Here is an 11,618-nt window from a genome sequence, read left to right on the forward strand (position 1 = left end):
GTTGGTATGCCATCTTCTCCTGGAGCTTTTGCATTTTTTTGCTGTTTTCAAAGCCTCTTGTAGCTCTCTAAATGAAATTCTGTCTTCTGGTTCATTATTCAACATATTACACAATAACGTAGGAAAAATTTGATATATTGTCTCTCCCCATGCCTCATCCCCCCTCTCCTACAAAAAAAATAACTCCAGATTCGGAATCTACGTCCTCGAAAACATACCATTCGACATGTTGCACATCTATGAGGGTCAAATCCTAATATCACCAATCAATTTTGTAGATGTGCGAAAGCTACTGTGACAATCGCACTCAAATTTTTACCATACGTACAGAACCTTATGGGAGCCTACATAAAAAGTTTGAGCCATGTTGGTTCATCAGTAAGAGAGTAATACGAGTAGCTGATCAAAGTTGAAATATCGAAAAACCATTCTGACTTCCCCTGGTGCACCTTATATTCATAAGCGAGTAACTTTAGCTACACAGTCTAAGTACATACCTAGAAAAGATTTAGAATGTAGATAGAGATACGTATAAATGTATTTACAAATTATTGCACTCTGTAAAATGGTCAAATTTCACATTTCAGCCAGAGCTGCCAAAAACCACTACTTGCATAACCCGTTAGATGCCTACACTGAATATTCATTGGAATTTCCGCGGTTCTTAAATTCTTAAAATAAAACAAATGTACATCGATTTTATTTTTGAGTGAGTAATTTAAAACCTGCCAACGCAAAATGCCGATTACCATTCCTGGAATATAACGATCATAAGTGAAAATGCGACACAGGAAATATTATTTCATCAATTTCTAAAAAAAAATTGAAAAACTGAATCATTTTGTTTTAAAAATAACAAATTTGTTATTCAAACTAACAGAGGGATATCTCTAATCAGTAGATAATAGGCTATTCTATCATACAGAATTCAGATAACATCAACAACGCTGTCAATCAGTATGAGACCGAAATTAGTCGCAATATAACGCTTCTCTGGAAAACAATTTCGTGTAATATGTACCTATTGTGTTATGGAAAAAAAAGTAATAGTTTTGATTTAAAAAATTAACGTAAAGTTCGATAAACTCGAATCAGTGTTCGATTATTGCCTTCGAAAATCCAAAATGCCAACTGAACAGCCATATTGCGAAGAAATAAGGAGAATCACCTACTACTACTCAACGAGTACATATCAATGGATAAGCTTACCGATATGTTTCATAGGGGCGATTTTCAATCTACTCAACATATTGGTATTCACAAGGAAAACTATGAATTCGCCATCGAACCGGATACTCGCTCATTTGGCGTTTGCAGATTTCCTAGTGTTGGTGTCTTATATTCCAAATAACTTGCTGTGGAACATCGACCGTTCTAGTGATTTTTGCTTAGCCGATAGTTACGGATGGACGATGTTTTTTTGGTACAACGATATCTTTACATCCACATTTCAGTTCGTGTCTGTATTCCTGACAGTGCAGTTGGCTGTATGGAGATACACAGCTGTGGTACATCCGTGGAAGCAGCGGAATTGGTGCAATGAGAAAATTACTCGTAATGTCATCATTGCCGGATACATCGTTTGTTGTGTTTTGTATGCTGTACCCTTTCATTTGTCATTTGATATCGAAACCATCAACAATAATCAAAACACCAATGCACATCCTCATCACAAATTCACAATCGCCGGACATCCAATTATGTACAAAATAAGATACTACATCTATGGACTAGTGATCAGATTATTTCCATCAGTTGTCTTAGTATGGTTGACTTTCAAGTGAGTAATCAGTAATCACAGTTACATCCGAAGAAGTAAAAATAAAGGTACCTATGTAGGTCACAAATTGACTTCATTTTTCTTTTCGCTGTTTTCGTTTTAGAATCGTCGTCGGATTATCAGCGAGGAAACGTAATCACGATCAACTAACTGCATCCGCCGGTGCTCCAAGTAGCGTGAAAAACTTGGAAATGAGAAATCAAACCAATAAGTCGACGGTGATATTATTGGCAGTTGTGGTATTATTTTTCACCGCAGAATTTCCCAGAGGGATTCTATGGATACTGGGAAGGCTTGATGAGCACACTTGGGAGACCGTTTACGATTCCATTTCACAAGTATTCGTTACAATAGATCATATCAATATAGCCATTACGTTCGTGGTATATTACTCTTTGAGTCAGCCATTCAGAACCGCATTCAGATCCTTGTTCAATTGCGATACGCGTACTATTTCTCATGAAACACACACTCAACTTGCTTTGGGTAATACCGAAGAAATCAATTCGGAAAGAAGAACTTTTGAAATGAAGCGATTTTCAACAACGGATAACCATTTGAGATATTCAACTTTTTTGACCGTTTCTCAGACAAATCTGGGTTCAAAAACGCCAACTGAAACGAGAGAAATTTTGGACCAGAATTCCGCACCTTCACCGCGATCTTCTGAGTGCTGAGACAAAATACATATAGTTCCTGTGGGGTCATTTTCTGCCAAAATCAGCCAAGAAAAACTTAGGAGGCAGAAGAATTATGCGGGGGTAGAAAAAAAGTGGTACGTTACCCATGTTTCTTAATCAATTGCTTCAATAATTTGAAAGTTTTTGTTGGGCGTTTCGATTCAGGTTGTCTATACAGGAATTTGTTGACCGAAAATCACTATACCTTTCGAAAAAAATGACCACGTTCCAAAATATTTTAAATCTCGCCCTTCCTCCTCTACAAGATCGACTTTCACCTCTTTTTTTTGCAGGGTGTCTTTGTACTCACAAAAAATTAATGCAAAATTTGTGCGATTTTTATGAAAAAAAATTGCGAGTTTTGAAGTAAAATAAGTAAGAGATGTCATTCGAAATGCACAATTCTACCTAGTATTCATACACTTGACGTATAAAAATTTTGGTTTTTCTTTCAAGTCTGGAATTTTTCAATTATGGAAAAGAGAAACAAACTGACCCTCAGGAAGCAAGGGCGAAAGCTCTCGAAAATCAGTACTTCGAAAGCCATAAAAAGCAATGTTTTTTTGTTTGATGAGTTAACTATGTACTATACTTTAGAAATTTCAACGAACCCGATAGGAGCGAGGGCGAAAGCTCTAGAAAATTAGTGCTTCGAGAGGTATAAAAACGATGTTTTATTGTGTAATCACTAATCAGTGAAGGAATTTATTATTTTAGCTTCAAAAATTTGAATGATGATTTAGAAAAAAAAATTACACTTGAAAAAGAGAAGTAAACGAGCCCGAGTGAAGCAAGGTCAAAAGCTTTCAAAAATTAATGTTTTGAGAAGTAAAAAAAAAGTTCCCTTATGCAGGGAGGAGTTCATTTTTCTGATTCAAACTATGAACATTTCTTGAATTTGAAGAATAAGTATGTTTCTGATGGGGAAAAGGAAGATTTCAAAAATACGTAATTCAAATTCTACAAAGTCGATAAATGAACCATTTTCTACAAAATATATTTTTTTTGTGTGGAAAATTTGATTTTCCACTTTTGTTTACTTTTCACTACCTTTCAAGTTTCAAGTAAAATTGCTGAAAATCACTACTTTTTCACTACTTTCACTACAGACTTTCAAAATCACTACCTTTTCACTACTTTCACTACCTTATAGACACCCTGTTTTTCTTTCATTTTTTTACTACCTGTTTGACTAAATTCACTACTTTTTCACAACTCTTACCGCCCCTTTTTAAAATCACTACTTTTTCACTACTTTCACTACCTGTTAGATATCCTGTATTCTGAAAACAATAATGATTCCAAAGGTTATTTGGACGGTTATTAGACCACTTTAAAAAAAAATCTGAAATTTCCAAAACATACCCAAAATTCTCCAGAACAGCCTGAACGCACCTCTAAACGACTCAGCATATCAAAAATGGGATACCAAGTAAAGGAGGAGTCCTGATAAGGCCATTTTTTGGCCCCCAGACAGTTATCGACGAGACCAGTTTTAAAACGTTGTAACAAATGTCCCAAACAGAAATCCGTGGTTAGTTCACCGAAAATGACCATTTTTTTGGGCTCCAGGGGTTCCCAATGTTGTGAATACAAAACGAATTTTAGGAACCACTGAATATTATTTTCAAAAATTTTGTTAGCATAAAATATCTGTTTGAACCAGATAAACTACATGTGGAGTGATTTTCCTATTTCCGACTCTCGGGGGAAAAAATTGAGGAAAACTTGAATGAGAAATTATCTAGCCCTTGTTAATGTGTTTCAAATGTAAATTATTCAATTAAAAAAAAATAATAATTCGGTGGTTCCTAAAATTCTTTTTGTATTTACAACTTTGGGAGCTTCTAGAACCCAAAAAATGGTCATGGGTTAACTATAACCACGGATTTCTGTTTGGGACATTTGTTACAACGTTTCAAGAGTGGTCTCGTCGATAACTGTCTGGGGGCCAAAAAATGGCCTCATCGGGACTCCTCCTATCTTTTCATTTCATCAACTCAATTGGGTAAAATAGTGTGGAAATTTCAATTTTTAAAAATCTGCTAGGGTGCTCCAGAACTACCATCAAAATAGTTCGAAACAATTTCCAATCAATTTGAAGGGTCGAAAACAGGGCATACGCCAAATTTCGGCTCTCTTGGTCTTTTGGTGAAATTTTGATTTTTTTTTCATTTTTGGCCCAAGTTTGGTGTTTTTTAAAATTCATCAAAATCGTCTGTGAACTCAAAAATTAGATCGACGGTTTCCTAATTTGTATTTGGAAAATCAGATCACCATAATTCAAACCTGATGGGCAATTGTTTCAGCTGATTATCAAATTCCGTGATTTCAGATTTTTTTTTTTTGATTTGCCAAATAGGTCACTGGTGTAGAAGCGACTTATAGGTAACTTTTCTCATAAGGATTATAAAATTACTTACATATTCTCATACGCGAATTCATATAAGATGGATTAGTTAGTTATAAAATTATTGATCAATCAACAGATATACAAAATAATAATGGTCGAAGGCCAAAGTAAAAATTCTGACGATCTCCATGTTTAATAAAGAGGCAGAAGTGAATATTCACATAGAAAGTATTATAAAAACTGTAAAATTGATTGTGAGAATCACTCAAAAATATCAAAAATTGATGGACCATCCCAGAAAACGACAAAAATTTGAGAAAAATAATTATGTATCTCATTGGGTAAAATTTTGCACAGACTGCTCAAGTGCTTATAGATTATTGAAAAATACCAAGAATTATTTGGAAATTCTCAAAATTGAACGATAATTTGTCAAAACTGCAGAAGGTGTCATAAATTTTTTCAAATTACCCCCCTTCCTCCCCCCAAACCCCCATCAATGAAAATTACCTGGGAATGTATTTTTATTTTTTGAAAAGAATCTCTCTACTTTTTTCATACCTTTTTCCAACCAAATTTTCAGAAAGCTCTCTACTCGAACTCCCTCACCCTCCCCCCTCCACACACACAAAAAATTAATAGTCACATTTTTCACAGGAACATTTTTAAAAACATTGAAATTGGAAGAAAAGCAGGTGCTTCTGGGCTTCAGATATGGGTCCTCAAAGAGAGATATTTTTGATAAAAACGTGGAATTTTCGCTGTAGCTCATACTGTCAACATGATAAGTTTTTGGCTATTTTTCTCAGTTTTTTCAAAATCATGCACGTTATACGTACTTAATGGCCAAAAATGCACCATTGCACCTACAATTATTATGCTATGTAAAATGATTTAATTTCTTTAAAAATCTAAATATATGACTTATCTTTCAATAAATACTTGTTTTGTCGAGATAATGGTGAAATTCCTGCTCTTCTGAACACGAGTAAGTACATAAAATCCACGAAATTTTGAGATTTGCTTTACACGTGAATGTCGTATTTCGTGCATTTGCTTCATTCGCTTGGCACGACTTTTCAGCCAGATCTGTCAGATACCTACCCTGATTATTCACTGAATATCCCACAATTTTTTCTTAAAATGAAACAAGTGTGACATCAGCTTTATTTTCGAGTGAGTAACTTCCAACGTACGTATGTACCAACGCGCTACCGATATCATTCGCTGAATATTTAACCATCATACGAGTACGTAGATATATCACATGAAAATGCGACACAGGAAATGTTACTAGTTACATCATCCCAAACAAATAGAGCAGACTCGTTTCATTATGAAAATGACGCATTCGCAACCTATTCAAACGAGCAGCTGGAAATCGAAAATCAGAAATATTCTATCAATCACACGAATTCAGGTAACATCAACAACACTATAAATGAATCAGTATGTGGCCAAAATTGGTGCCAAAACAATGTTTTTCTACAAAACAGTTTCGCGTACTTGATGTAGATATTGTTTTAAGGGAAAAAAGTAATAGTTTTTATTTTAAAAATTAACGTAAAGTTCGATAAACTCGCATCAGTGTTGGATTATTGCCTTCGAAAATCCAAAATGCCAAGTGAACAACCATATTGCAAAGAAATAAGGAACATCAACTACTACTATTCATCGAGTACATATCAATTAATCAGCATACCTATATGTCTCGTAGGGGTGATTTTGAATCTACTCAACATATTGGTATTCACAAGGAAAACTATGAATTCGCCATCGAACCGGATACTCGCTCATTTGGCGTTTGCAGATTTCATAGTGTTGGTGTCTTATATTCCAAATAACTTGCTGTGGAACATCGACCGTTATCGTAGTGATTTTTGCTTAGCCGATAGTTACGGGTGGACGATGTTTTTTTGGTACAACGATATTTTCACATCCACGTTTGAATTCGTGTCTGTATTCCTGACAGTGCAATTGGCTGTATGGAGATACATATCAGTGGTACATCCGTGGAAGCAGCGACAGCGGTGCAATGAGAAAATTACTCGTAATGTCATCATTACCGGATATGTCGTATGTTGCATTTTGTATGCTATACCTTTTCGTTTGTCATTTGATATCAAAACCATCAACAATAATCAAAACACGAATGCACATTACAAATTCACGATCGAGGGACATCTCATTATGCACGAAATACGAAGCTACATCTACGGACTAGTGATCAAATTATTTCCATCAGTTCTGTTGGTGTGGTTAACTTTCAAGTGAGTAATCAGTTATGACAGTTACATCAGAAAAAGCAAAAATAAAGATATGTACGTCACATATTGGCCTAATTTTTCTTTTCGTTGTTTTTATTTTTAGAATCGTCTTCGGATTATCAGCGAGGAAACGCAATCATGAGCAATTGACTGCATCCACAAGTGCTCCGAGTAACGTGAAAAACTTGGAAATGAGAAAACAAACCAATACGTCAACGGTGATATTATTGGCAGTTGTGGTATTATTTTTCACTGGCGAAGTTCCAAGAGGCATTCTGTGGATACTGGAAAGGATTGATGAGCGTACTTGTGAGACACTCTTTGATTCCATGTCACAGATATCTGTTACAATAGCTCATATTAATACATCTATCACATTTATGGTATACTACATTCTGAGTGAGCAATTCAGAACCGCATTCAAATCCATGTTCAATTGCTATACACATACTATGTTTCATCAAACACGTACTCCTCTCGCTTTGGGAAACACTGAAAAAACCAATTCGGAAACAAGAGCTTTTGAAGTAAAGCAATATCCAGAGAAGGATAACAATTTAAGACATTCAACTGCGTTTTCGATTGTTTTTCAAACAGAACTAGACCCAAAAACGTTGATGGAAACTAGAAAAATTGTAGACCAGAAATCCGAACCTTCACCATGATCCTGGTCTTCTGAGTGCTGAGTCAAAATATAGTTCAAAAGTTTCAAAATAGCTGCCAAATTAAAATCACAAATACTTCTGCCGGTGGTTTTAATACACTTTGTGGTTTGAGCTTTTTCTCATTTTATTCTACATCTCAAGAGCTATTCGCTTCTAAGGCTAATTCAGTGTTACCAATTTCGATGCGATGTGTCGAATGTAAAGGAACCTGTTTAAATACATAGCGATTAAAGTAAAAGTGAATCGGTGAGAACAGAAGGGTACCAAGTCACATTTTTGAAATTTAACTTTTTCACGGATTGGTGGTGGGGGGGGGGGGACTTCGAAGTACGGCGGATCGACTGGTGATCCCTTGGGTGCAGAAAAGGGCCGGGTCCGCATTGATGACTTTTTTGTTAAATTTTTTGAATTCCTCGAAAAATAACTAACATTTTCGAGAAGACCATTTTTTGAAATTCAAGTTCATCTTTGTACTGAAATCACTTGATAAAATAATATCAAAATTTTTTTAAAAAAATACTTTCGATGGTTATCGGTCGCATTATGTCTAAGTATTTAGGAGTGAACCCCCATTTTCATTCTTTTTTTTTTACTCTATTGGATACTATACACAAAAGCAGCAATTTTCAAGATAATTCGCGATTCATCTTGAGTTTTGCTAATCATTATTCATTAGAAGTCCAGCAATGCATTTTATAACTATAATTAATTAATTATACTTCCTTACTCTATGATAAAAAAAAGTTACATGATTTCGGACGTTTAATATGTAAATAACGACTGCTTTCTTGATTGTTAGGTACTTTCTACATCTACATGCATTAGAATTGTCATTTTTTTTAATGGAATAAATAAAAGCGTATTAATTGCTCTCATTGTATACTCATTTTTAATTATTGTGCGAGTAAAAATTTATTCTCCATTTTTTATTTGTTTTTCATTCGGCATTTTTGTACACAATACACCCCCTTCAGAAAATTTGGAGCGCGACGACGCCACTGTCGATAGTTATGTGTATGTATTTAGTACAGTCGGTAAATCACTTTATGGGGGTAAACCCAAACAAAATTGCCACAAAAGAGTTTTTTGCTATAAAATGTCTAGGATGGTGTCCTAAACAACATATCCGGATCTGCCCCCGATCCACCTGGTGCGTCTCCCCCTACAGTGGATTTTAGTCCCCCAAAACACGTTTTTCGCCATTTTCTCCCCCGTATTGCATTTTAGCGAAAAATATGTCGTTGGACAAAAGAATCTATGTACGTCAAATTTCCGATCTAATGAAGTAATGATGTATCAACATTCCTTGTACGTTCAAGGGGGGTGGAACTACAGCCATTCAAAAAAGGGGGGTTTCCTGAAAAATACATAAATGGCTATATAGAGGGGTAAAATAGCAGCCGAGAGCGTTCGGGTTGATAATAGCATGGAAGGTGGGTACCATAAAAAAACTACTGCGTGAAAAATTTCAGATCCACCCCCCCCCCTTTTTTTGAGGAACTCCCCTTCTCTGAGATTTGAATAACACTTTTCTCAGCCCCATTTTAACCGATTTTGAAAATTTTTCAGTATGTTGTGGACATCCTTAGGAGGTAAACAAAAATTTTCAGTCACCTCCCCTCATATTTACCCCTCAAAATGGCGTAAAAATGTGTCGTAAGGGGGTTGGGGTAAAATGGGAATTTTGGAAGAAATAACTAAGTATCAATGAATAGGATGTCGTTTTCTTATGATTCGACAGTCCGACACCGCTGAGCACGAATATGACGTCCGATTTTTTGCTACACTCATCTAGCCCTCTCCAGAGCGCTTAGCCCCCTCAAATTTGGCTATTGTTATAAAAGCATAAAATGAGTTTAAAACGCCATTTTTAGAGGTAAATATGAGGGGAGGTGACTGAAAATTTTGTTAGGGTACCTCCTAAGGATGTCCACAACATACCGAAAAATTTTCAAAATCGGTTAAAATGGGGCTGAGAAAAGTGTTATTCAAAGTTCAGAGAAGGGGGTTCCTCAAAAAGGGGAGGGGGTGTGGATCTGAAATTTTTCGAGCGGAAGTGTCTAAATGGTACTCACCTTCCATGCTAATATCAAATCGAACGCTTTCGGAGACCATTTCACCCCTCTTAGGCGCCTAATAGCCTTTATGTATTTTTCAGGAAACACCCCTTTTTTGAATGGCTGTAGTTCCACCCCCCTTGCACGTACAAGGAAAGTTGATACATCATTAGATCGGAAATTTGACGTAGATTCTTTTGTCCAACGACATATTTTTCGCTAAAATGCAATGCGGGGGAGAAAATGGCGAAAAACGTGTTTTGGGGGGCTCAAATCCACTGTAGGGGGGACGCTCCAGGTGGATCGGGGGCGGCTCCGGATATGTTGTTTAGGACACCATCCTAGATATTTTAAAGCAAAAAAATCTTTCGTGGCAATTTTGTTTGGGTTCAACCCCTTACCGACTCTACTATATATGTGCTTTCTCAATTTGTATACCTACTCTCTCTTAGGCATGTTTACTCAAAGTGTCGAAGTTAACGAAGACAACTATTCTTTTTGTCAAACGAGATGCCGGTAAAATAAGTCACCGTATTTTCTCATATTTTTGACCACTATTCGCTGGAAACTTTGACAATTTTTACTTGAAATCGGACAAGTCCACCTCAGTTTTATCTCGATGACTGTCAGATCTTTTGAGGGATTACTTTTCAAGTGGGTATAATTACAGTATGACACAAGGCCCACGCACAGGGTGTCCACAAATTGAAAAACAGGTTTGGTCAAAAAATTTATGCCAGTTTTTACTGTCGCAATGTATTCTACACACTAAAGCGACAAAAACGTGGTATGAATTTTTTGAAACAGGTTCATTAATTTGCAATCGGTTAACAAACAATTCCCGAAAATTGGAGATAGAGAAAAAAGCTTGAAACAAAATGTTGTAGAGTGTGAAAAATAACACAATTCTGTCAATCACATTTTGAAACAGGTCATTAGTTCGCATTTAGCAACCAGTTTTCGACTGTCGCCTAAAAATTGAAGAAAGAGAAAAACGATAGAAACTCAAATTATGGAGTTATTTTATCAAAATAGATAGGTACCTAATACAATATTCATCAGCAAGTAATTTTAGCAACACAGTCTAGGTACATACATAAGGTTTAGAATGTAGATAGAGATACATATAAATGTATTTATGTACAATTATTGTGCTCTGTAAAATGGTCAAATTTCACATTTCAGCCACAGCTACCAAAAACCACCACTTTCATTACCCGTTAGATGCCCACACAGAATATTCATTGGAACTGGTATTTCCGCGGTTTGTTAATTCTTAAAATAAAACAAATAATGTATGTACATAGATTTTATTTTCGAGTGAGTAATTTTGAACCTGCCAACGCGAAATGCAGATTACCATTCCTGGAATGGAACGATCATAAATAAAAATGCTATACAAGGAAATATTATTCCATCAATTTCTCGAAAAATTGAAAAATTGACTCATTTTGTTTTGAAAACGATGAATTTTTTATTCAAACGAACAGAGGGATATCTCGAAATCAGTAGATAATAGGATATTCCATCATACAGAATTCAGATAACATCAACATCGCAGTCAATCAGTATGAAACCGAAATTAGTCGCAAAATAACGCTTATCAGCAAAACTGTTTCGTGTAATTATTGTGTTATGAAAAAAAAGTAATAGTTTTGATTTTAAAAATTAACGTAACTTTAACAAGACTCGCATCAGTGTTCGGTTATTGCCTTCGAAAATCCAAAATGCCAAGAGAAGAAAGATATTGCGAAGAAATAAGGAGCATCACCTACTACTACTCAACGAGTACATATCAATTAATCAGCGTACCGAT

At 35.6% G+C, this 11,618-nt stretch overlaps 2 protein-coding genes across 2 annotated transcripts; both read left to right on the top strand.

The window, feature by feature from the left end:
* Positions 1-939: 939 nt before the first annotated feature.
* On the top strand, positions 940-2,933 carry LOC135834174 (thyrotropin-releasing hormone receptor-like). The gene is made up of 2 exons (XM_065348011.1): positions 940-1,780; positions 1,884-2,933. Exons 1-2 carry the CDS (start codon positions 1,125-1,127, stop codon positions 2,455-2,457), a joined length of 1,230 nt encoding a protein of 409 aa, XP_065204083.1. The 5' UTR covers positions 940-1,124; the 3' UTR covers positions 2,458-2,933.
* A 3,644-nt stretch (positions 2,934-6,577) lies between these two features.
* LOC135834175 (uncharacterized) lies at positions 6,578-7,745 on the top strand. The gene is made up of 4 exons (XM_065348012.1): positions 6,578-7,083; positions 7,184-7,319; positions 7,419-7,479; positions 7,678-7,745. The coding sequence occupies exons 1-4, from the start codon at positions 6,578-6,580 to the stop codon at positions 7,743-7,745; spliced, it is 771 nt and encodes a 256-aa protein (XP_065204084.1).
* Positions 7,746-11,618: the final 3,873 nt, after the last annotated feature.

Source organism: Planococcus citri, chromosome 2 (genome assembly GCF_950023065.1).
Source record: "Planococcus citri chromosome 2, ihPlaCitr1.1, whole genome shotgun sequence".
Taxonomy (NCBI): domain Eukaryota; kingdom Metazoa; phylum Arthropoda; class Insecta; order Hemiptera; family Pseudococcidae; genus Planococcus; species Planococcus citri.